Source organism: Mya arenaria, chromosome 14 (assembly GCF_026914265.1).
Source record: "Mya arenaria isolate MELC-2E11 chromosome 14, ASM2691426v1".
Lineage (NCBI taxonomy): Eukaryota > Metazoa > Mollusca > Bivalvia > Myida > Myidae > Mya > Mya arenaria.
In genome coordinates, this window is record NC_069135.1 from 21,585,609 (window position 1) to 21,613,420 (window position 27,812).

At 34.0% G+C, this 27,812-nt stretch overlaps 1 protein-coding gene across 1 annotated transcript; it reads left to right on the top strand.

The window, feature by feature from the left end:
* LOC128218600 (cadherin-23-like) lies at positions 1-27,578 on the top strand. Its single transcript, XM_052926308.1, has 36 exons — positions 1-350; positions 3,231-3,305; positions 3,725-3,897; positions 5,133-5,189; positions 5,893-5,982; positions 7,398-7,499; positions 7,889-7,900; positions 8,671-8,832; positions 9,138-9,263; positions 9,614-9,692; positions 9,962-10,080; positions 11,713-11,922; positions 12,193-12,357; positions 12,607-12,768; positions 13,950-14,014; positions 14,294-14,561; positions 15,465-15,701; positions 15,983-16,067; positions 16,719-17,164; positions 17,429-17,576; positions 17,722-17,931; positions 18,268-18,578; positions 18,858-19,385; positions 19,477-19,665; positions 19,803-20,019; positions 20,696-21,009; positions 21,191-21,340; positions 21,774-21,902; positions 22,039-22,127; positions 24,034-24,117; positions 24,356-24,424; positions 25,483-25,549; positions 26,112-26,280; positions 26,513-26,573; positions 26,709-26,774; positions 27,030-27,578. Exons 1-36 carry the CDS (start codon positions 305-307, stop codon positions 27,313-27,315), a joined length of 5,766 nt encoding a protein of 1,921 aa, XP_052782268.1. The 5' UTR covers positions 1-304; the 3' UTR covers positions 27,316-27,578.
* Positions 27,579-27,812: the final 234 nt, after the last annotated feature.

The window sequence follows — 27,812 nt, forward strand, 5'->3', positions numbered from 1 at the left end:
GCTACATGTTACCCAATCGATTTAAAAGCGGATAAAGCAAACAGGGCTGACTAAAGTGTTGGCATAAATGAACGATTACGGGCTGATAAGGAATAGCCCTTGAATGCCTGATTGTAATATATTGGCCCGGTGATGGCTTAAACCCGGTGACACATGAGCTTGAAATTTCGGTGGAAAAGAAAGTGATTTTAGGGCTCGTATCTGCGATTAAAAACAACTTTGTTTTTAAAACACTTGTTTACGACTATGGACGTTTAAAATTAACGATTTTTTTTAAATATTTAACACACGTTTCAGTTCCACTATGAGGATATTTTTCTTCGTTATTTTGGAATTTTCACTGCTGACAGGTACCAGTTTTTCATTCTCAAATTTATAACCTGAAACATGATATCAGACGATTATAATTGTTGTTTCACATAACTGCCTTACTGAAACCAAACTGCACAAATGGGTACTGTATAATTGGTTTCACATATCTGCCGAACCTTATTAGCACAAATTACTATTATATCATATGTTTCACATACGGGTGAAGTACTTAAATCGGAACACTTTCGGCACTTTTTTTGAAATATTTTTAGATAGACTTGAACCACTACTGCAAAAGTTTTAATCAGCATACTAGAATTCAAGACCAATTGGTTGATATAAAGGGTATTTTTCAAGATACTACCAATCTGCGTAATAAGTACGTTATTCACCGTACAGTCAAGGACTGCCATATTTGTCCTCGGAGTACATAAATATAGAAAAGTTTTGATTCGCTACTTAATTTTATGTATCCTTTTAAAATAAGGGTTACATGTTTTGTTTTAGTAAGTTAATATTTTTGCCATGTATTGGCATTTGAACATAAAAAACTTTGAATGATAGCATCATTTGAAAGACTTACCGGATTAAAATGTTCAGTTTGAAATCTAAGGCTAGTGTCTATATTGATTAAAATCATAAATTAACCCATCGCGATCGGAAAAAAACGCTTTTATTATGGGTGTTCCGATTTAGGTTCTCACCAAGTACAGAAGAACCAATGTTCATTCATTATTGTTATCCCTTTGTAATGCACATTCGGAGAATATACGTATATTTAGAGCTCGCGACGGACGCCGTATGCATTGATAGTCTGATTTTTTTATTTTAAAAATAAAGTTGTGGTTGATTAAAGGCTTTCTCTACAATGCCAAAGTTTGACAAAATTGAAAGATGAAAAGGATTTGGATAAAAGATATTTTTACATAGAACAGATTCAAAATTGTTGGACTTAGAGGCTTTTTTGGAAGTTTCAAGACTATTAGTATATCAAATCTAAGGGAATTTGAATTTTCGTATCATCAAATTCGATATTGATGCTTGATTATTAATGGAAAATCCCATAGTCCCAGTCATGTTTTAATACCTAAACTCTTTACCAATCAATGTTCGATTTTTTAGCTTTACTAACTATATATAATTTGTGTTTGGACAACGATTACCTAAAGCCTTGGTTCTTTAGTAATATAATAACAATATCTCTATTTATTTAAGGTAACATATTAAGCTATACAACCTTAGTCACTTACATCATACAGACTAATTCAAACAAACAAACTAATGCACAACACATACACGCACGCATGCAGCACACACATGCGCACACACACGCATACGCACACACGCACGCGCGCACACAAGCACGCAGGCAAACACACGCACGCGTACCCTCGCACGCAGGCCTTCACACTTGCGCGCACATGTATACTCGTATACACACTCACACACGCACGTAAGCACATGCACATTCTCACGCACGCATGCACGTACATTCACACGTACGTACGCACATGCACACGCACTTACGCACGCACACATGTGAAACATTCAAGATTGTATTTACCATATAGTATAATCATATACAAAAGTTGCGTTAGTTTTTTTATTCCCACACATGCACATATACTTTTCCTCATAAGCGAGGTTGTTTTATTTCTTTTGCTATTATCTCAAGTCCCATTATAAGTATTTATATCATGTATAGGTTGTTTTAATTCGTCATTAAACGATCAGGGATGAATGCATTTCTGCACACCATATTGTTTTCAAGATTCTTAAATAAGAATGTGACACGTTAACATTAGCCTGCATTTCAAATAACCCCAAGTCTGATTTTAATAAATTTGCTATGAAGTTTTCATCCGTAACGTGCTGGGAAGACCTATGCGTTATTGTACAGTGGGAAGTTTGGACAAGAGTGTAAGCAAGACAAACGAATAACTAAGACGGTAAAATAATTACTTATAGTATGAAAAAGGTACATTTTGTGTCCATAACTGCATGAAAGAAGCCGTAGAGGGGTTTGAACTATATTAGAAAATCCATATTTATTTATCAAAGCAACTAATTAAGTATTTTCAAAATTACGAACATGTTGGTCTGTTAATATTACAATGAATATTAAAATAGTACGCAAGATTTAAACCGAAACATAAACGGGAACAAAACCTGTGTGAATCTCGTCTTCGAATTTTGGGTAAGGAGCGTTGATTTATCTTTTGTCAAGTCTTGTTGGGGTTCCAGTGGTTAAATAATGACTTTTAACACAGTTCAAAATGACCATTTGGTATATGAATAAAGCATCGTCGTATTCCCCCCTGACTTCAACAGTTGTGTTTGTCCTTTGTTATTATATAAGTTTATATACACATCATGGTCGCCCCAGGAATTGATGTTAGAGTGGGCATAAATTAGGGGCACAACCGTTTGACAACAGCTCCCCCCTCTTCTCGTGAATTATTGATTGTGTTGATTTGCTATATTTTCCTACCCATTTTTTTTCAAATTCCTAGTCCAAAACTGTGCATTCTGAGAGCTTTTTATACTTTTTTCTTCGATATTGACATCAATTGTAAATTTTGACGATTAAGAGGGGAGGGGCCACCTCTGCTTGTGAACATTTCTGATAAGATTTAAAATGTCTGAATCCTAAGTACATTCCGAAGGGGTAAACATCTAAGTTTTAAATTTCTTTAATACGAGAAAAGGTATTAATTATTTTTTATTATGGCTTGATACAAAATAAGTCGATTTAAAATTTGTATAATATAGGAGCTTTTTTTTACCATAAAATTTCACAAGGAGTTAGATATAGATATGCATTGAATGAAAAAAAGCAAGTGCAACATCCTATAGTGTGTATCTCTGAACAAAAAGACCAAAATAGAGGGAAATTCCTACACATTAATATGTTTCAGGCTCAGCGAATGCGGTGCCACCATCATTCCACTTTCCAAGCGGCACGGTGACAGTATATGAGAATATAGCAGTAGGTATGGACTACCCTTTTTGTAAATACATGTAGTACCAACATGAAAATAAATATATATATTTGAAAGCAAAATGAGTCGATCCATACTAGTATTTGGTCAAAAATGCCGACCTGAACGCGTCTTTTTTTCGGCGATGTATCCGTGGTATCAGTGTCTCCCTTGAATGTTGATTAGTTTTAGAAAAAAGGCTCGAAAATGGGTTTACTGAATTCTTTTCAACACTGGAAAGCTGTCGTCCCTTTATCATGCTTTATGCCGGGCTTAAATGACCTTAGTGTCACACAGTACCGGAATAACACAGTATTCCACTCTGCGGTTTATTAATTGGTTTAATAATACGCCTTATGCAGTAAGATCTGAAACATAAGTATTTTAAATGATTCCTGTACGCCGAGCCCTTGTATATTTTGTTTTGACAGGTTCCGTTGTGACCAGGTTTTCTGCCACTGATGACGACAGTGATGACGATCTTGTTATCCAACTAGCCAACTCTTATACTTTCGAACATTTCGAAATCAACATTACGCTTGGCAAGGGAACGAACAATGTTACTGCTGAAGTTCTTACAAAGACGAAACTGGATTGTGACCCGGTAAGCCAATGCTGAGGTTACGAGGGTCATTATTTTGAATTTTCATAAATATAATGGGTTTAAATAAAAAAATTGATATCCAAGATATATGTCTTAATTGGAGAAATGTTGCAAAGAAGAATTACGGATGAACAAGCACAGTAGCCAACAATATATCGAAGGTCATGTAAAGGGTCTTCCGCATTGCAAAGTTAGTTTCGAAGGACATAAACATTATGTAATTGTTTTAGTAAGTTTTGAAGGTCAATATTTAGCAAGCAGAATACATATATCTGTTGCACATGTGTAGGTGTAAAAAGGAATGGATCAACTTTTACGGCATTCATAAGATATTACCAGATTATCAAGAAAGAAAATCACCTTTTTACGGAAATGTTTTATACAAATTCACTTTTGTTTTATGTAAAACGTAATCCAAGCTACCAGATCATCAACGTTATGAAGTAATTGCAGGTATTTAAAAAAAGACATTTGTGAAAAAATGCAAAACACAAAATAACCACAATGCACTGTAAGGAACATAAATAGAAAGGATAAAATCACAAAAATGGACATGTACTTTCTGTTATTTAAATACTTTGACTAAGAATGCTTAATATCAACACGTTATAAGAATGATCATAGAGCGCATGTCAATACCACAACAATCACCAGTACATATAAAGGATAAACTACATACAGTATCTGCGTAGACATATCTATACTCAGTACATTACAACTGCGAATTGAAAGCAGAAATTCCAATGTGTTACTTGGAAAATCTTAAAATGCTTTGAAACAGAGAAACTTGACTAACAAATAAAAACTCCCTCTATTCAGAACTTTGTTATTTGACATTTACAAGCATAACTTTGTTCAAACCTTCAATTGCCCGTGTTTTAAATTCATGCACCACAGTTGTGTTGATGTCTGTAGACCTGAACATGTCTATACTTATATTTTTACTTCAATGTGTCCAACTCAGGTTATTTACAACTAAAAACAAGTAAAACCCTTGCCTTGATAAAAATGGCAATGTTAACGTCTCCTGTTGCTACTATATCCGGTGTACGGTCATCTCCCGTGATGCTAAGCCGACTGCATTTGCACATCATGTCTGCATCCGATTTGTATGGTATTTGCGATATGTGGGAAGGGAGCTCCGTCCAAGTGTGCTCGCTCTAACATCAAAAAATAAATATGCTGTAGGACAGGTTTTGTCAGTACAGTAGTAAAATGCGATATGTTTGTTTCAGCCCAACAGGATTGCCGAACAAGTGCAACTACGCGTACTGGACAGCACTGGAAATACAGTAAGTTGAAACGAATATATTTCAAATCATCATGGCAAAAACGGGACCTGGTTTAAAAAAAGTTTATCATATTGCCTCTTATCTTTCGTAGAAAATGTGGTATGGCATGTGATGTGCAAGCGCAAAAAATACTGTCGTATTCACGATGTCAATATGAACTTGTTTTGCATTCTTTCGAATGTTTTCCGGCAAACACTTTTTAGCTTTTTGATCTGTATTTTAATATGATCTTGTAAATTGACTAGAGGACTTTTGGTGGTGATTTTTGATGGCTTTGTTATTTTTGGTGAAACTAATCCGGCATTTATGGTAAATTAAATATCTAATTAATTCAAGCTGGAATCCGTCGCAAACAGGCATACAATAGCAAGCAAACATGCTTTATTTATATTTTTGTTTTCTTCGATCATTAATTTAAATTTATTGACATGTTTGATTCACTATGACAGTTCGTCTAAATGAATCAAGCATGGTTCCTGACTGTCCTATATTACTCAAATTGACCATATAACCTTTTGTAACGTAATTGATTTGATATGCATGTATGCTAACAGCATTTACTCTTAAACAATAAAAACTGTTTATGTGTATTGGTTTGTATGTGCTTACATGCAACTTAGCACAATGGTGCTATCTTATTGCTTTTGATTACCTAGAAATTGAAATCAAACAGTTGTAAATATATTTCTTGCATGCTATTCAGATTGTACAAGGATTTGCACTTTACCTGACTGACGTGAACGACAACGAGCCAGTGTTCCAAGAACCGCCGTATACTTGGTTCATAGATGAGGTGTGTTTGTTTGTGGAGTTTCGTGCTGTTCTTCCATGTTTCTTGTTTGTGATTTTTTGTGTTCTATGTGTTTGGCGTTTACCCAGTGCCATTAAACCGGGTTTATGTTTAAACTTTTTACTACTGAGTAGTTTTTCACATAAGTATTGCTGTTTTTCGTTCGTGCTTACCATTCAAACTGCAATCTAACATGTAGATAGTTCGTGTTTAAGATTTATCCAAGAATTTAAATAAGAATTATTGATTTAAGAAATGTCAGTTGACTTCATCATTCAATTTTGTTGTCATTTGATAGGTATTTGCTTGCTTTTTACTAATATGTTAACTTTAAGGGACACTCGTATTTAAATCAATATATACACATTTATTACTCTATTAAAGCTCAGTTTTCGTTATGTACAAGATGCGTTCAATGTATACAATACTTTCGATAGTGTTTAAATAATACTGATACAGTGGCATGTGTGCATATATTGCGTTAGATGATTATGTTTATATTGTATGGTCATACAATTGGTGTTATTTTGTCAATAATATTGTGTTTGACGCGAACCTATTGTATACATGTATGTATTACTCTCATGCTACTTCATGCATGAAATAACTTTTTCTACTGACATATTTAAACATGCTCATATATTACATAAATGAAATGAAATGACTACAAACATCAATTTCGACTGCCTACTTAATAATGCATTTATGGAAAACATAAATTACTGATAACAAGATTTTAATAGTGTATTTAATAGCTGAAAACGCACAAATGTTATATTAAGGAATGAATTGCGGGGTTGATGTCATTATCGGGGTATGAACGCAATTGGGATGGTCAAAGTGTGTGGTGTCCGAAGGACTCCACGCGTACTTTGACCGGCCCAATTGCGTTCATATCCCCGATAATGACATCAACCCCGCAATTCATTACTTATATTTACACAAATAGTTCATCATTTCACTCAAGAATTGTTAAAAAAAATACTTCATTTAATTTAAGAAAACCTTTCAGTAATCCTCTCTTACCCATTCTGTAAATAGAACCACCCGACTGTAACCGGAAACATTTTTTTCAAATGACGTCACAATAACGCGGGAAAAGATAAACCACATGAAATAACTTTTTAACGTAAAATTGAAACACTTATGGCAACAATACATTTAAAATATAATGAATTAACACTGTCTAAAATGTTGATTTATATTTTGCGGGACCTGCTTACACAATACAAACAATAACAAGATCAATAGATTTCATGTAAATTGTTATGGGATGAAATGCGATCCGAACATATCCGAAGATATTGCGTTCATCGATTGATAAACGCAATTGCCGAAAGGCAGTTCATTTAAGGAATGGAAGTTGAGGTGTAAATTATGATTGATGACTCCTAATGTTGATAACAATTTTACACCAGTATGTCAATGGATCGAGTAATCAAGAGTTTAAATTTGCCGTGAAGGACAACGACTATCAACCATTTGAGAATGGAGTGCAATCGATTCGCTGTGGAATACAGGTATTTTTATACAGATTCAAATTATTATACGTTTTATTACGGACCTTAATATATTTCGAGATGTAAATATCGATTTAAAACTCAACTAAAAAAACGCATATCGTCCATTATATGTAAACTGCAAAACACAACACTTCAAAATATTCCATGAACAAGATCTGGTAGTGCGTTGAGAAAGGTTTAATTCTTATGGAACTTTCATATGAGTAAAATTGAAATATATATAATAGGGACGTACATTTTTCGTTTGAAGTTTGATGGGTTTTTTTTAAATCTTCAATGACAGATTCATCCTAAATTTGAAACACATTACTGGCACTTTCATACACTTTATTAACATGTATATGTACAACATGTCCGCAATAACACTATAAACTTTTTTATTACAGCCCAACACACAGGTAACGCTAATTTTCTTTCTATTTCCTCTATATGAACACTTCTGTAAGTTTAACGTGTTAAATGTGGTTGGCACCACATCAAAAAAAATTCAGGAAATTTATATGTTATATTTAAAATGTCTCCAATTTTTAGACACTTATTCGTTTAATAATTATAATTTCTGCAATTTTGACCCTTTAATGCACACCCAACCTTTCATGGGGGTATGTTGCTTTCATGTCGGTAGGTCGGTAGACCAAAGGTGGTCCGAGGGATGCCTTATCAAGGTCTGGACCCATGATCCTCAAACTTGACTTGGAGGTTAGGCATGACCAGTTAATGATCCCAAAAAGTCAAGGGTCAAAACGTGACCAGTATATTTTGAGGTATTCTGGTCAATGGTCAAGGTCACAGTGACATTGAATGTAAACAGCTTGGTCCTCAACCTTGATTTGGGTGTGACCAGTAGATGGCCCTATTGATTTTGGACTTCCTTGGGTCTAAAGGTCAATGTGATTATAACAAAGAACGGGAATATTTTGTCCGAGTGATTACTTGACAATGCCTGCGACGACGGTACTCAACGTAACCTGTAGATGACCCGTTTTCCTTTTGAGATCATCAGGTCAAATCAGCTGATCTATGCACAAGTTATTCAATTGTCCAAATATTCATGATAACAGACGCTCAGGGGTGCATTATGTTTGACAAACATCTAATGTTTTTTTAAATAAAATCTGCATTGTATAACAATTGGTCATTAATGAACGTCAACATGTTTCTTTTTCAGTCGAACTCAGTTAGCATTGAGTATATGGAGACGTTCGAAATTGACCCTCTACCGACGTATGATATTAAAACACTTTCCGCACTTTGTACGGTGTCAGTGAAAGAACCTGCACGGCTTGATTTTGAAACAAATACTTACTATTCGTTCAAGCTTAATGCTACCGTGAGTGACATTTTACTATTTTAAAAAGAAAGAAAAAACAATCTATATGATAAAGAAAAATGATTTTAAGGCTGTGACCATTCGATAAACGTTATTAAAAATATGTATAGATTATAAACAAAAAGCTATTTATATCTTTTCGTTTTAACGGTTAAAAGCACAACATACAGCAAAAACTGATTGTTTACAAACAAAAAGTATCGAAAACATCAATATACAATGATAATGAATACATTATTTTGAAAAAGCATCGAATGTTAAACTAAAAGCATTTGTATTGTTTTAAACATATTATTTTTACACAGGATCGAAAGGGCAACGGAAGCACCTCTATAACGGATCTGGTCATCCGCATCCGTGATATTCAGGACACACCGCCATTTTTCACCAGTCTCTCCTATAGAAAGATCATCCAAGAAAACGTTGAATCGGTAGGTACTGGAAACATTAAAAATTAGTTCTGCAATGTTTTAAGACTTGTTATTGCATTTATTATTATCTGTGGGTCATAACATATTAAATCACGAATGTATAGAAAAAATCAATAAAATTAACTTAATGCAACATACTATGAACTTTTTATTAAACGGTCAATCCGTTTTGTAGGGTAAACTGGTTAAACGATGTAATTTAAATATTGTAATTACTCGAAGATATTATATAACCGTTTATGCCTTGTTGGCAATACAAAGTCATTTGTTTTGTATGGATAAAGGCACGTATTCATATTTTGTGTATGCTGTTGTTTTTGGTTACAAACATATCATAATCTATTGTGCAGAATACTGTTGTCGAGATCGTAACCGCCATAGATGGTGACAGAGGAATTCCAAATGCTGTGAATTACACCTTACAAGATGGTGACAGTTTAGCAATACTTAAATAGTTTGTTTTCACATGAGCCATATGCTTTTTGAAGCATTTTACTTCTTTTTTTCGAAAAAGTTCGCAAAAAGAAGTATTCTATAATATGAAATCAACAGATATTTCATGTATATTTGCATTGTTGATTCATTTGTTTTGATATATTATGCGAATGTATACATATACAAATATTGAAATAAATGGGTTAAAGAAAGGACATACAATATTTATAGCATCTTAATATTCCTTCTTGATTTTATTTTAGGTCCATGCTCCAGTTTGTTTCAAATATCTGACACCGGAAATATAACTACTAGGGTAAAAATAGACAGAGACGAAGGGGAAGTAGCTACCGAAGATGGAACATGTGTTCTTAAAGTCATGGTACACAGTGGACCGATTTTAGCTCGACTATTCTAATAATAAGGAGGCTTTACTTATCACTTCGACGTTGGCGTCGGCGTTCGGTTCAGGTTTTAGGGCATGTTGGCATCTTCACTTATAACTCCAATAACCTTCTTTCAATTCACTTCATACTTCACAAGGTTTATTAGGAACATTACACAATGAGGTTTCATAACTCCACACCATCCTTAAAACAAATTATTGCCCTGATTGACTTAGGTTAAAAGTTTAGGGCACATTGTGTCATTAATATTTAAGGGCAAGTTTTTTCTAATAACTTCTTTACCCTTTATTCATTTTACTTAATATTTCAGATAACTGTTGGAGACCATATAACAATTATTTTAATGCCTTTTTATTTTATTTTTATTGCTGTTTACATCTTTACAGGTACATGTTCATACTTTCTAAAAAGTGAAACGTGCTTATTAGAATAACGTACGCCGTTGTTGGGGTGGGCTGGAAAGCGGACTGGGTCAAACGCACATATGGTATCGAATATTTTATTTAGGTTTGTCACAAGGTGATCACATTTGGTATAAAGGAATAGTTTATAGGACCTTCATGGCATTGCGTTTAGGTCCCCTAGGGTCAAGGTTAAGGTCATTATTACTTAGGATAGAAGGCTGGCACTAAATAACTTTAGTTAGGGTTGAAATTGCAACCAAACTTGGTATATAGGAAGAGTTTTTAGAAACCTTTTATAGGAATGTTTCGCGCACTGAATGTCATGGTCAAGGTCAAAGTCACTGTTACAAAATATAAAAGGGTAGTACTAATTAACTTTATTTAGGGTTGACACGTTGTGACCAAACTTGGTATATATGAAGACTGCGATTGCGTTCAGGGCCCCTTGGCCAATGTAAAGAGTAACATTACTAAAATACATAATCATGGTACTGCATAACTTTAGTTAGGATTAACTTATCATGATCATTCTTTCATATTTTAAATCAGGTTTTCACAAAGTGAAACCTGGTAAGTAGAAAAACGTTCGTCGTTGTTTGGGTGGGCCTGCGGGTGGGCGATATCAAAATCGCGCACAGTATCGAATAATTCTAGTTAGGTTTAATACATAGTACCAAACTTGGTATATGGGAATAGTTTATTGAGGACTTCCAGGATTACATTTGAGGCCACTGTGGTAACGGTCAATGTCACTGTTACTAAAAATAGATGAAAAATAGTTGAAACTAAATCTCACATAAACGGCGTTACGTTCATTGTCAATCATTAAAAATCTGGTAATTCGCATTGCGGCGTTTCGCGTTAAGTTTTTAACACATATTACATAACCATTGTATTCATATCTAAGACAAAGCAGCATACGTCGAGCGCGCTGTCCTACAACAGCTCTTGTTAGAGTTGCATCCAGTCTCACAATTTTAGGAAATCCTGTTTCGAACATGTGCACTTGTAATTGTGCAAAGGATATGCTTGTATTTTTATTACTTGGTCTCTTGCTTTACTTTATTTGCAACAAAGAGTTTCAATACAACTCTTTAAATACACATCACACCTTGAGTTTAAGTTAATCTGTACTAGACACTATTAGCTTTCAATGTATGATAATGCATACATTTGTCATGTATTTCTATTATATTCTATAAGGCTGTAGAGATTGACAAAAACATCTCAGCGCAATTTGGCAACACGAATTCATCAGTCGACGTCACAATTAGTATATCCGATGAGAATGACAACATTCCGAAGTTTTCGAAAGAGGTTTATCATGCGTCTATTGATGAAAACATGCCCCAAAATGTACCTATAACGATGATGCCAATTGATGACGAAATCCTAGTTACGGACTTGGACCAGGTTTGATATACTTTGTTAATATCATTTGAGAATAAAACAACTCAAAATTGCTTGAGATTAAAACATAAAATAGAAATAATTGCTTAGTTATAGTTTTGTCATCTGATCTGTGTGTAAAAAACACCTTAAGTATCATTTTAAATACTGAGATTGACCTAGCCGTCATTCTGAGTTAGTTCACGAATTATGGTAAATGTCTAACATTGCATAATATGCAGTAGCCATAGTTTTCTAATGCATGACACTAGCTGAACTTAATCTTAATTTCAGGGTGATAACTCGCTTATGCAATTTTCACTTTTTTACGAAAACGATACCGAGAGTTTTGATTTTAGCGTAACTCCAAACAATATTCAAAGAAATGGAACTATTTTCGTCCGGGTCAACAATTCTGCATTCCTAGACTACGAAGAACGACATAGTGTTATTATAAAGGTAACGGAAGTAAAGATAGTCAAATTAAGCAAAGGTTGATGCTCTTAAAATTAGTTATAATGTATTTCGGTTGTTTGCAAGCTATTTCTCTTCAATTAAAACAATCCATGACAGCTTCGAACTAGAAAAGGTGAAGTGAATAACAAAACAACAGTCGGACATGTCTTCAATGTCAAAAATTTATATTTGCTTTTAATTACCAATTGAACATTGATGATACATGAACAAACAATTAAAAATCAACAACAGGTAAAGGCAACTGAGACTGCAAACTCGAGTCACACTAGCACTACCTTGCTGAACATCACCATTAACGATATGAACGACAACAATCCACAGTTCCTAAACTCGTCGTATGACTTTGCTATTCAAGAGAATCCTGAAAATGGATCCGAAGTGGGAAACGTAACGGTAAGTCTTTTATGTTTCATTATCTTATGTCTATGACTAGCAAATTGCTGGTCAGTATATTCATGAACCAGCGTTTTGTTAAGAAATTTACGTAAACTTTAATATAATGCATATGGATAATCTTAAGCCAATTATACTAATTTTGAAAGGTATTTGATCTATAAATGCAATGTCCCGAGGACTTAATGTATACGTATATACATTAACGATACACTTTGCCTTCTTTTCATAATTATTTGAACATGTTCAACAATGAGTTCTTAGATTTGGCATAAATGGGTTGAACAGGTAATTGCAACACTTATAAATGACAATGTTTTAATAGATGTGTAATAGTGTTTGTCTTTTTTGTCTTTTCTGTTGTTTCTTGTTTGTTTGTCTGTCGGGGGGGGGGGATATAGGTTTTGTCAGCTTTTGAGAACGTTTTGTAAATATTTAGCGAAATGTGTCGTTAAATTCTAACTTATCGCATAGGGTCATGAAAATGAGGGGAATGTCAAGGGGTAGAAGTTGTGCATTTGGGGTTTTGTTTCCCGCTGCACTTAATAAAACCAGAGTTATGACCCTTGATTCAGCATGACATCGGATTTTCTGAATTGTTTTTGCTCAAAACTGAAAAACTATAGTACATCGAGTCGTAAAACCTCAGGGCAATTTGGTGTTAAAATTATGCACGTGGGGTTTTGGTTCCCGCTTCACTTTGTAAAACAAGAGATTTTTTTCCCTTGAATTAGCAAAACCTGGAAGTTCTGCACTTGTGTCGATCAAAACTCCAAAATTATATTATGAGTCATGAAACCTTAGGGTTTTATTAATGGCGCGATGAAATGTGCACCTGGGGTTTCGTTTCCTGCTGCATATTGAAAAAAAAGAGTTTGGTCTGTGAAGTAGTCAAAATTTGCATTTTAGGCCTTGTGCCGCCAAGTTCACCCAAAGTCAAAACACCTTGTCGAAATGGTATTTGGTGATGAATTCGTACTACGGAGTTACGATTACATCTTTGGTTTTAATTGGATACACGTTTATGGATAATAGAGAATATAATGGTCCCTGCTTTTGTGACAAACGAGGCATACGGGGGCATCCGTGTCCGATGCACACATTTTTAATAGTTAATGAGTTCCATTTCTAATGAAGTTTCTAATTCGTTTCCTCTCATCGCTTTCTTTCTATATACTTAGGCAACAGACAAGGATTCCGAGAAATTTAACATAATCAAATACACCTTGGCAGGAGGGGACAATCGGTTTGTAAAGCCTTTTTTCATAAAATGTTTTATTCAAAACTGCCCTTACCTATTAAGATGAAACCAATTACATATTATAGTTTATTTGTATCATGAATGATTATTGATTTTAAGAGCTAATTGAAGATCTGATGCTAGTGATAATAGAATATTTGTAGTTCCTCCAACTGTCTGACATTTCCGAACAGTAGTATGTCTGTAAGCACTCAGTCGTACAACCTCTAAATTATTTTTACTCAACCATCACACATTTTTGATAAACATGTATTTCTACCACAGATTTTCCATAGATGAAACTACAGGTGTTTTGAAGACATTTTGTCGGACCAATTGTAATATAGAATTCGACCGTGAACGAATTGACACGTTTTACTTAACTGTTACTGCATCTGATAATGGCGGAAGAATTAACTCGACGTCTGTGAAAGTTACATTGACAGACGACAATGATAACGCGCCAAAATTTCTACGCAACTACATTGTTTATCTGAAAGAGAATGACAACAGTCACACAAGATATAATGGAACTTCTCTTGTCACGGTTGAGGTAAGTTGAGAATCATATTATAGTTTAAGCCGTCTATAACTGATCCCTCATAAAAAAAAAAAAATAATAATAAAAAAAATAAAAAAAACACTGTGTATAGTACACAACCTCTGTTTATTGATCTAAATCTACTTGGCTTGATTCCTCTTATCAGATCTCCGATCAAAGAATTCTGCTGTGCAGTTTTGCAGCATTTATTATCAAAATGGACCCTAAATGCCCGTGAGCCAAAAAACGATAATACAAGAAATTGGCCCCTTCTTTGACACCAGTGCATTTAGCAGGAGATACACAGCAGGCCCCAATTTCTCGAAACTTCTTAAGCTTAACAGGCATAAGTAGTTTATTTCAATAAGGCAATGTACATTCTTAATTGTATTTTGATAAATGAAAAATGGTTATTTGTGACTATCATAATGATTTTTCCTTTCTAAAGCATAAAAACTCATAGAGAAGTAAATATTATGCAAATTATTGAAAGACAAAAATAGTGAGCTTAGCTTAATCCTGTTATAAGGGACTTAACAAGTTTCGAGAAATTTGGGCCAGGAGATTAACTAACCCAAATAGTATGACTCAAGTATAAGTTTATGACTCACATAAGTATCAAAGTAAACAGAAAAAATGACTTAACTATAATTGTGTGCTGTTTGCTCAAGTTAAATCAGGAAAAGCGACGTATTTTTATAAAGAAAACGTATACAGTTAGACAATAAATAGTGTTTAAACAAGCTCGGCATAGCCGGTATATTTATGTGGAAAGGGAAACATTAGTAAATGGCGAATTTCTTGTAAATGGAATGCAATTTACTTATTTAATGTCGGATGTTGAAATAAATAACATTACATAAAGCTGATCCTGTCTCATCATTTCCTATCTTATTTTAACATATGTACTTTAAGGCAGAGGATGCCGACGAAAAGGGAAACAACAATTCGAAAATTGGTTATCATATTGTGGAAAAGTATGACCTCACAAACTTGAATATCAGTATTAACGAAACCTCTGGAGCAATTTATTTAAACGACCCGATCGACTATGAAATGATTGAAAATGACGACGGGATTGTCACCATTGTGGTTGAAGCATGGGATGGTGGAAACCAAAGTGGTCGTGTAAATGTAACCATATATGTCGAGGTACTACCTATTGGTTACTACTAAAAAAAATCTTGCATTATCATATTTACATTCATTCTAAAGTTAAACAGTTATATTATATGACAGGTAAAATCAGTAATTCTGCGAATTCGTATTAACATCGAATACTATTTGATTAATTGGCATGATAAACGGCATACACTGTACGCTTAAATTGTAGCGTGAAATACTTTGCTAAGGTATCATCTGCTAAAGTATATATGCACTTAGAGTTTTCTTCGATACATAATTTCTATTTACAATATATTAACACATTGCAGGACGAAAATGACAACAAGCCTAAATTTAATGATACCATGATCAGTGGCATCGTTGACGAGGATGCAGAATCGAACATAACACACAGTAATTATCTTAAATACTAAACTGTATTTAAGTTTATGTCATTTCTAAATCGTATCGATATTGATATCATGAATTTGTTGTAAGACTGTTCACTTAATCGTATTGTGTGGCTATGGGAACAACACACACTCGCCGATGTTTCAAAGCACAAAGGTTTTTTTTATTGCAGTGTTTAAATATCATTTTATTGTATAATTGTTTTGAGTAACATACACGTAGTAACTAAACGGAAAGTTCACTTTTTTGTATATGCATTCAATACAAAACAATTAAGGCGTATTTCAACGTTCAGAATACTTATCATTTTGAATGATGTACATATTTTAAACGGTAGGCTTTTTATAAAAAAGCAAGCATTTGGCGTAAAAATGTTTGTTTCCACGAACCGACCGTATCTTTTACTCCCGACCATACACTTTTTTATCCTAGAGAGGATTTTTTATCGTCATTTTCTAAATATTGTGCATGTTTGAACGAACTTATTAAAATTTGACCAGTTTATATCTAAAATGTTGAGTGGAATAGTGAAATACTCTGATGCAGGTCGGTTCGGTACAGAACACAATTGAAAAAACAAACCTTCCAACCTACCTATTTGTTTAAAATAATATTTCGAAAGGGGAATTAAAATGCAGTTGTGTTCAATTTCAGAGATGTCTGTTGGATACGTCTTTGCGAAAGATGAAGATGGCACGGATCGAAATAGTCGAATTCAGTATTTCATATATTCTGGCGCTATGGATGACTTTGTTGTGAATACAACCACAGGAGAAGTCACAGTACAAATTGGAACAAAGTTACTGGACAGAGAAACAATGCCACAGTATAACATCACCATTATAGCAATTGATACCGGCTCTCCTCCGTTAACTGGTACCACGGTATTTAACGTAATGGTCAAAGACGTCAACGATGAGAAACCGGAATTCAGGAATAACAGCTACGATGTATCCATCTTAGAAAATAAGACATACATGCCCTATTTTATCACATGCGAAGCAGTTGACCTAGATGATGACCACTCTCTTAACTACTCTATTATTGAAATCAGAGGTTACAATGAAATCGGGCAAACAGTTGAAAAAAACTTAATTGAGGTAACGCAATTGGACTTGCTACTTGAGACATGGATTTTAAATACGTTTGCTATTTTAAAACCCTTTTAAGAGACATTGTAGTATTGTTTTACTACAAACACATCACCAGGATGTGATCCTTAAGAAACATTTGTTTTAATAGTGTTTCATGTATTCCTTGAATTTATAACTGTTTATGTGTTGTTGGCAATGAGAAAAAACTGCACCAGCTTTGAGACCTTTTACTAAAACTTAATGAAATACCTGTTTCCTTCATTTATTCAGGATTACTTTGCAATACACTCCAATAACGGATCTGTTTTCGTCAAAAGCGAAGACTCATTACCAGACAGAGAAGTTGCAGGAGTTATAGAACTGACAATTCAAGTACAGGACGTGAAAGCTGTCCATAACTTACCTCAAACTGCCACAGGTATTGTTGATAAAATGACGACGTCGACACTTCATTTGCTGTATCAGCATGAGTATATCACTGTTTCTTTTGATCGTGTTTAGTTTGATTATTGGCATACACACAAACATTGGCTCACTAAGACATGTGCTCTTATATGTTTTAGCGCTTGTAAGGATTACATTGAAAGACGTCAACGATAACGATCCGGAATTTTTAACCGAAAACGAATATAATGTTAGCATTCCTGAAAATGCTGCAAATATGACCATCTTGACAACCATTCGTGCTACGGATAGAGACTTGAACCGGTCAATGTCATACACAGTTTTGAATGACAAGATGCCAGGAGCTGCGTTCTACATCAACGATAATGGTTACTTCTAAGATATTTTAGTATTATCTATAAGCATTTATATAGTTAAAATAAGCATTGTCGCTTTATATATTGTTAACAAACTGAATGTAAACATAATGTCAATATTTGACGCCGTCTGCGAAAAAGAGTCCTGTTAAATAATTCATAATTATTATCATCCAAAGTCAAATTTAATCCATCGGTTGTGTAATACAGTTAATATTAGCGATATTTAAGGAAAACATTTATGTAGGTTTTAAAACACGTTTTATACAGTTATTACGATCGTATTAAAATCACTAGTATGCGTATTTGACGACCTCGTATAATGAAGGTGTGTTTGTGTTTTAACAGGAGAAATAAGAAAAATACACGAACTTGATAGAGAACAAAACGAGAGTGTTACTTTACAAGTACAAGCCACAGATGATGGCATCCCCTCAAGAAGTTCAACTGCTAGTATACATGTCACAATTACTGACTTTAACGACAACCCTCCTGTGTTTAAAAACGAATCATACGCCAAGTCTATTGACGAGAATGAACTCGAAGGAACTATTGTCATTACTATGAATGCTACTGATGAAGACGCGGGACCAAATGCAAATATTACTTACAAGATTTCAAGTGGTGCCGATGGTGACTTTGATATCAATTCCACAACTGTAAGTTCCATTTCATCTAGCATTGTATTTCAAAGAAATTGTAGTAGTGTTTCTGCCTTCGTGTTGTCTGGACGTTTTAAACAGCAACGTAAAAATACTGAGTATTGACATTATTAACACTGACAATATGCATATCTGTAACCATTTACTCTGGCCAAATTTGTTTTGAGGCTCATGTACGTCGATTGATAATGAAAGATAAACGATCTATTTCAAAAAGGTTTTAGTGCTAAATTGCAGTTTATATATTCTCGAAAATAAGAGAGTTTTCTATTCCAGGGTGAAATATTCGTAGTCAATAATTCAAGCTTGGATCGGGAAACGAAGGAGCAATACGTTTTAGATGTTGAAGCACAGGATAATCCAATACGAAATGACGATAGAAAGTTTGCTACACAAAAAGTCACAATAACCATCAATGATTTGAATGACAATGCTCCAACTTTCACGAGGTCGATTTTCAATGGCACTATTCGCGAAGACGCGGACTCGGGGACCAATGTTTTAACTATAATTGCTGCTGATGATGATAAGCCTAGGACCAACAATTCACAAATATATTACTCATTCGGAAATGATACGGAGCCGGCTGGACTGTTTAAAATTGGAAGTGACAGTGGAGTCGTATCTGTAAATACGTCTTTAAAGGGATATGCTGGTGAACACTATTTGCTAGTTACTGCCAGTGACTTTGGCGAGCCTTCTCTTCAAAATTCCACAACTGTTGTTATAAACGTGCGGGATGTAAACTTGAACCGGCCAATCATATCAAATATTCCAGAGAATAACACAGTTAAAATATATGAGGTAATTCCTTTACGGCGTTGCGTAGTATATCAAGACAATTTCGTATATATTATTACAATTTCGAACATTCTTTTTAATTCATTTGTTTCAGTGTAGCAAAGTGGGATATGAGGTCTACAAATTCAATTACACAGATGCCGACAAAGGTCAGAATGCAAATGCAACATTTAACATTACAGAAGAAAACGAAGGTACAACTTTGCAGACGTTTCAAATGCGCCCAAATGGATCGCTGATATTGAGTCAAAGTATTGCAGACAAACATATTACTCAATATACAGTAAGTTTTACTTGCAAGAGGTGTTCAAAAACAAATATGTGTATTTTTAATTATATTAAATCTGTTTCTTTTGAATGCAAGTGGTTCTATATGTTTGGCTTCGTTTGTCATAAGAAAATTAATATTTTCAATTGCAGTTTTTTGTTCAAGCAACCGACAACGGTTCACCAGTGCTTTCTTCTGATATGCATAAAATAACGATTTATGTCATGGACGTGAACAACAACATGCCTTATTTCACGAAAGAAACAACTACCTTAAGTGTTAATGAGAATAGCCCGGCTGGCGCTGTTGTAGGTACAGTGACCGCGATTGATGATGACCGCGACTCCATACCTTGCTATGAAATTAAAGGTACTTACTTTTGATGTTTACCAGTAAGTGGGTATCGTAAATGCATGACAGACTTGAGAAATAGACGTTACAACAATCTTGCGCTAAACCCTTGATATGTTGTTTCTTGTAACAGCAGTTCCGTTCGTATAAAAAAGGATGATGAATATACTGATGTGACAACCTGTTGCACAATCGTTGAGAAACAAATCTTTAAAATTCTTTATTTTCGTTCAAAATATACGGTCGAAGGATCTAAGAATATAAGTACCCCTCTTACACGTGATCTAGTGGTTAAACCATATATGGGAGACGTTAAAAAAACGTTCAGATTCAGTTTTGCGTTTTGCCCAATTGAACGAGTTAATTTCTAATAGTTCGTAGATGTCTTTTTAATTCGAGCTTGGGGGTTTAAGTTACTTTAACTTGCACGTATTCCAGTTAGTTTGTATGTGGGTGTAACAATAAGGAAATGAGAACCTATATGATGTACAAGAATAACAATGTTATGGTTTTAAAAAACTGTTGCTGGCAATTATACTTTAGTTTGTATTGATCTTACACCTGTTTTAAAAGCTAAGTGGTGTTTATACTACATTGACATTCCATAGCAATTCCATTCGAGAGATGTGAACTATTAGACATTGACTTGATTTTATTTGACTGGATTACATCTACTATTTTCTCACATTTTTAGAAAGTGAAATGGAAAATTATTTCAAAATCGGACGTATAAATGGAACCATAGTTACAAATACAACAATTGATGCAGAAACGAATAAAACCCTCACCGTTACAGTCACTGTTCAAGATTGTTCTACTGCACTTAATGCTAGCACCGCTTGTGGAGACGATGCAGATATAAATTCGTCTAGTAAACCAGACCAGATTGTTCAAATAAATATCAATGACGAAAACGACAACCCACCAATATTTCCTAATAAGAAAATAACTGTTGGCATGAGAAGAATAACAGAGGTCGGCACGCCGCTCGCACTGTCCCTTAAGACGGTACGTAATTATATCCAAAATACAACAAGAAATCCAAACTTATTCATGATGAAGGTCATTTTCTTTAGTTTCTGCAAGTCCCTTGTCTAATAATTAGAATAACTATTGTTATCATAAATGTTCTTTTTACTTTATTTTTGTGAGCCAAAATTAAACAATTATTCATGTTTATGTTTTTCAGGACAATTATGTTACAGACAAAGACTACTCCGAAATAAATGCTGTTAATGCATGGATATTTAAAACGGGAGGTACTATGACTGTTAGTAATTCGTTAACAGGCAAGGTTAATCCGTTAAGTGGGACAAACAAATGCGAAGATGGTAAAAACGTAAGAAATCCTTGCATGATTATGTTCACACTGTTTTTATACGTTTTGTAAGTGTTATTAAATACTAATTGCCCAGCATAAAATTGCAAACAAAATATATTTTTAACGTGTCACATACACAAACTATCATGATATATATATATTGTCCTGATCTATAATAAATAATCTTGCTTCTGCCAACACTATTGCAATATATTGTTGAAATAAAGAACCGCGAAATCGATGGAAATTTAAAACCTGAACCTTTGAACTAGCAGATAATAACCAAAAATATCAGCGCCTGTGCCTTCCTGCGAAACTCTATATGCGTTCGCTTAGATATTTTCGTACGCGCATTACAGTGCATGTGCGCACCCGGGAGGGCCGTATCGAACTCTCAATGTTACAGTCAGAGACTTTCTAACATCTAGCTCATTAAATGTTTGTATTTCAGCATGTATTTTGCGTCAGTAGTAACGGTTCTGTTGTGAACAACAAGTACTTCAGTGAGGACATGTCGGGATACTTTATCCTGCCCGTCGTTGTTTCCGACAAGGCTGGAAACGATACTGCTGAAATTATGGTAAAACATGCATTATCTGTTTCAATGATTGAAATAGTTTGAAATGTTAACCTTTAAATTATATTCAGGTTTCACTAGTTAAGGTAAAATGTTGAATGTTAATGATGTTCCCATGTACCATCTAGTTTTATTCCAGATATACTTGATAGGCGATTCACAGATTATGAAAATGGTCGTGTTCGGAAGCAAAGAGGAAGTGGCTTTAAAGAAGAATGATATTTTGAGGTTTGTTCACATGTTTATCTCGGATACTCGTAAACCAAAGTCAATATGAAAAAGTGATCTTTGTAGAGTGTAAAACGCCTTTACCTCCAAACAAGGTCTAGTATTGCAACGTGTTTGACCAACAAATAAACAAACACCAGATAGCCGAGCTTTCTGGCGTAATGAAACAAACGCCAACAGATCCCTTCAGGGAAAAGCATGCTCGACCCTGAAAGGGTCCACTGGTCTTTATATACACTAACTTCTCTATTCTCACATATCCCGGGATTTGCTAATTTGCATATTACCAACCAAGTTTACATCCGGTATGTACGTACTTCCGGAATATTAACCATCAGGAAAGCAGAGCTTTCTCTGAAATATTGTTGAAGTTCCAACTTACTATGCCTCACAGGATAGCTGAGCTTTCTAGCAAGCGCATAGAAGCGTAACGCCTATAGTGGACCGTTACAGTATGTTTGAGCGCTTTCTTTCCATTACAAATTGACATTTGCGGGAAATATACTCGACCGTGACTCCATAAGCTAAAACCTTTCGTTGCAAACGAATATAAGAGTAAAACAAGCGGAGAAAAACAAACATTTGTAAACTTTACTAAGAAGTTTAGATGATTTTCTACAGATGTATATTTGACATGAAACGTCAGTCATGCTGTTATATTTGGTCCACTGAAAACAACTGAATAAAAACTGTTTGAAAATCAAGGTTTGTTAATGTTAATGGTATTTCAAAGACACACTTATGCTATATATGTTTGGATTAAACATGAATGCCTTTTGCAACGAGATCGACCTTAAAATAAATAAAATTACTCTATTTGAATTACGCCTATTTATTTCATTACTATATTTTTTTAAATTACGGCATAGCAATGGACATTTTATCAAGTTCCATTTGTCAGAAAAATTATTACTTTTTTATCATTGTTTCATTTGAAACAGAGGACGGCATTATCATGTTTCTTTTGAAATAGATAATTACATTTTATCATGTTTCAATGAAGAACAGAAGTTGACATTTATCATGTTTCTTTTAAAATAGCAAAGGACATTTTATCATGTTTCCCTTGAGAACAGAAATTGGTAATTTATTTAGAAACTGTAGAGGACCTTTTATCATGTTTCATTTGAAAATACCAAAGGACATTGTATAAAGTTTCATTTGAAAATAGCAGAGGACATTTTACCTATTGCATTTAACATATTTCATTTGAACAAGGCATTTTAAATATTTAATTTGAAAAACAGAAGAGGACATTTAAACACCTTTCATTTGTTTTTACTGTATGTTGACACACTATCTCTTGTTTCCAGTTTATAAATGAATCCTTCTTTTCTTTCTCCAGTCTTTAAATGAATCGTTCTCTCCTTTCCCCAGTCTTTAAATGAATCGTTCTCTCCTTTCCCCAGTCTTTAAATGAATCGTTCTCTCCTTTCCCCAGTCTTTAAATGAATCGTTCTCTCCTTTCCCCCATCGTTAAATGAATCGTTCTCTCCTTTCCCCAGTCTTTAAATGAATCGTTCTCTCCTTTCCCCAGTATGTATGCGCTGTTCTGTTTGTGGAGTTTTGTGCTGTTCTTCCATGTGATATTGTTTTTTATGTTCTATGTCTTTAGCGTTTGCCCAGTGCCATTAAACCGGGTTTAAGTTTCAACTTTTTGTTACTGAGTTTGTTTCTGTAGTTTTTCGCATAATTATTCAAATGAATGATCGTTCTTTTCTTTTCCCGAGTCTATAAATAAATGGTTCTTTGATTTTCCCAAAGTTATAAATGAACCGTTCTTTTCTTTTTCCCAAATGACTACCAATTTATAAATGAATCGTTCTTTTCTTTTTCCCATAATTATAAATAAATGGTTATTTTAAGCAATTTATATATGTGAGGTTCTTTTCTTTTTCCACTTAAGTCTGTACAGCAACATAACAAGACACAGCTTTATTTACGATTGGCTGGAGGACCATAAGAACGGTGATCGAGTTGACCCTTACAAGTAATGTCATGACTTCATTATCTAATTTGATGTTTACTGGCAGCGTTTTAAAAGATTATGTATTTATTGAATTGACCATTTTTCTCTTTGCAAAACGGAGCAATAGTATTTAAAACAGATTTAGCATGTAATTTTAACTATTTTAAGACTCGTTAGCAACCAATAATATAGTTTCTTGATGAAGCCTTCGGGAAACCACTTTCCATTTAGATCGAGTGTTTGCTATCTTTTGTTTTAGGACTGACCTGTTTTTCCATGTGGTTGATCCAACAACGCAAAGCATTCTATCAGCCGATGATGCCCTTCGGTAATTACATGTCATTTGAACATAATATTAGACTTGCAGGGTTGCTTATAGTTTCGCCTCTGTATACATTTTATATTGTTATAGATTCCATAACTGAATATAATAGGCCGATTGTTTAGAACCTGCTCAAGATACATAAAGTTTTTTTAGTCGGGTATGTAAAAAAAACAATAACTCAATGAGCTATTTTCAGGCATTTTATGTTGTTAACTCAATAATTGTCGCAGCTGCACTCTCGTAGATGTACCATTTTTACAACTTTTTTAGTTTTTGTAATGAAAAGAGCAAATGTGTGCTTAAATATCTGTAAAACACTGATATAAGAATGCTGACAAAAAATCAGATCGTAGATTTTTATATTTCCGTTCGAAAATTAATGTTTTATGGCTTTAACCGTTTAAGAAAAATGCATAAAACATCCATTTGTAAAATTAAATTAAAAAAAAATCTAATCTTTGTCAGCAGTCTTATATAACTGGTTTCCATGGATTTTCGCAAAAACTGGCTCGTTCCAAGACAAAAAAAAATAAAAAAAAGTTGTCAAAACGTTCAATCTGTGGGAGTGCAGCTTTAACTTTCAAATCATTACTACTCTGGAAGTTCAATGGATAAACGTGTGATCTGCTGTATTTAGAACAGGATTTGAGACAACTGTTTAAGCTGTACCTGATTATATTCAAATATTTCACGTTATTCAATTATCAAAGACGTCGTTAATCATGTTGTTAACTTTACAAAATTTTGAACAATCGGCCCATCGTATATTTTGGGTTTATCAATGAAATGAGCAGCCATTTTCCACATAAAATATGTTTACTATCATTCGACTTATCAGCTTAAGTATATCGTTTCATTTAACCATATTACTTAGTTCAACATGATTTAAAAAAATATAGTGCATCGTGTTTATCATATAGATACAAAATCTAAGATCTCTTGAGAATATAACACAAATTAAACCAAAAACGATGTGATTGGTTTGAGCCTATCATGAGCGACTTAATATCGTTGGAAATATTGAAACTTACTTATAAGCACCACTATCCCTCTTTTTACAGTTTAGTAGACAGTAATTCGTATGCATTGCTACAAGCACAATCCCAGTACGACATTTATGAGGTTACTGTAAGTAAAAAAATGTTGTTTTTTAATTGGTGATATTAACTGTAGAATATTATGTTTTAAATGGTAATTTTACTTTTGTTTATTTTACAAAAATGTTAAGGAAATGTATAATCTTATGCTAAGACACTCGTTGACACTCGATGATGCGCTGGAGTTTAGTCTTGTGTTTTAGGGTGGTAAAAAAACCACACTTGTCCGATTTGTTGACTCGTACCAAACTCACATACACCCACGCTGGGAATCGAATCCGCGAGGTATTTCAGAAAAGCGCATATGAAACCGCTGTGCTTACTGGACAACTTTTAGAACTATAAAAAGTTTAGACCGACAAGAAAAGATGACTGCTGAATCATACAAAACAGTTGTTTACATCTATGCCTTTTTGTTGTTAAGTACAAATGAAATTTTCTTAAGCTTCCTTTTTTAAATGAGTTGTAATTTTCGGAAGCACTGAAATATTCCTATGTGAATTAATTAGGTGTTGCATATTAAAATGACTGTGTTTTGTATGTCGTTTAAATAATATCATAGATCCTAAAGTACATTTATTCATTTGTTTTAGAAATGGGAAGGTAACACACCAGATGAAGGCAACTCTATCAAGACCATCTACATTCTTGTTGCAATAATTGTCGTTCTTGCTTTGACAGTAGCCATTATTATTTACGTATCCATGGTGACTAGGAATAGATACAAACGAAAGCTACAAGCGGTGACAGTGAAACCTCATGGTAAGATTACAAACTAACATAAATTAAATACTCTTACAGAAAGTATTAAGGGAATTATATATGGAGGGTGCCTGCGAAAGAGTGTAAATACCAAAACGTATAAAAATGACTTGCTACTTCCTTCGGTATGTCTTTGAACATTTATAATGTTAATTTATTGAAATCTAAAAGGTTTTTGATTGATAACGAGGACTAAGTGATTTAGCTTTACAGAGTGACTTTATATTGGCAGATCAAAAAGATGGGCTCGTAAATACAGGATTTATACCAGGAAGCAACCACTACTCAAAGCAGTAAGTAGACAGATATGAAACCAGATCAAAGGGACAAGTGTAAAGACCCCAGTAAAAGAGAATGTAATTTTAGCGAATCATTTATACTAGATCAATTTGAATTAAATATAGTGATGCTTATTATGTGTATTGCAGGTCAAACCCATTGTTGAATGCTGAAATACCCGACAAGGTTCAGTATGACAATATTAGCATAGGAAGGTGAGGGAAAGAGAAATGAAATAAACATTACGTATTTTCAAATTATTTTTCAGCCGTAGTATTAAGGGTAATCAGTTTACTAATGAAGTTTTGTTGTTCTTATCTCACTACACTGAACATTTAGAAGATGAATGAAATTTGTACACCGATTTCATTGAAACCTACATTTAAATATAATCCCTATTTGGTTATTAATTATAAACACGATAGGACCATTATTGGATCCATCAATTGTTCCTTTCTTTTGTTTTCTAGTCAAAACTCGATCGATTCAAATGCGGTTGGTGAGCGAGGTGACGGCCCTATCTATGACAAAATGGAAGAGAAAGGAATGACGCTTGACATGTTCAACGAAGACAAGCAAGTGTTTGAAACGAATGAACACTACCTAGAAGCAGCCCTTAGGCTACACGACCTGCAGAACATGAAAGACAAGCCAGACAACACAAGCACCGAAGGCATTGTTTCTCCGGCTGATGTCGAGAAATTTGAATTTGAAAACAATGCAAATCTTGAGGGTTTGGAGTCCTCGGAAATATAAAATGTTTTTTGTGACACTTTATTTATCGTGGATGTATTCAGATATATCTAAATCTATTTGACCATTCGATGGATTATACTGGGGTTTTTTGAAAGGGAATGTAGAAATGTGAAAATGAATTTTAAAAAATACTGGACTAGTTAATATCTAACGAGAAAGATAGCGAATATTGTCACCTTTCAGTTTTCTTGTTTTACCGTTCTTGACAAAATATAAACCATAATTCAGCTGTACGTGTGTTTGAAATTACAAAAATGTAGAATAAATATATAGAACTTTTTAAACGTATTTCTCATTAAATTTGAAAGGTCATATTCGTCCAAACATACCCATGTAGAATCATATATTATGACAAACTCAGATGGTTTTATCAGTGGCCTTTATCATTCGACATACTGATAAAAACAGGAAGAAAGAAACTGCTGTGCGCGATTTAGAAATAGAAGGGTGAGCAAAATATTTATTATCGGGATGATATTTCATTATCAAACGCCCGT

Bases quoted from the DNA above. Each gene is read 5' to 3' on its own strand.
- LOC128218600 (XM_052926308.1), top strand. From the start codon at position 305: ATGAGGATATTTTTCTTCGTTATTTTGGAATTTTCACTGCTGACAG. The intron at 351-3,230 runs GTACCAGTTTTT...AATATGTTTCAG, and splicing joins GGAATTTTCACTGCTGACAG to GCTCAGCGAATGCGGTGCCA. The intron at 3,306-3,724 runs GTATGGACTACC...TTGTTTTGACAG, and splicing joins ATATGAGAATATAGCAGTAG to GTTCCGTTGTGACCAGGTTT.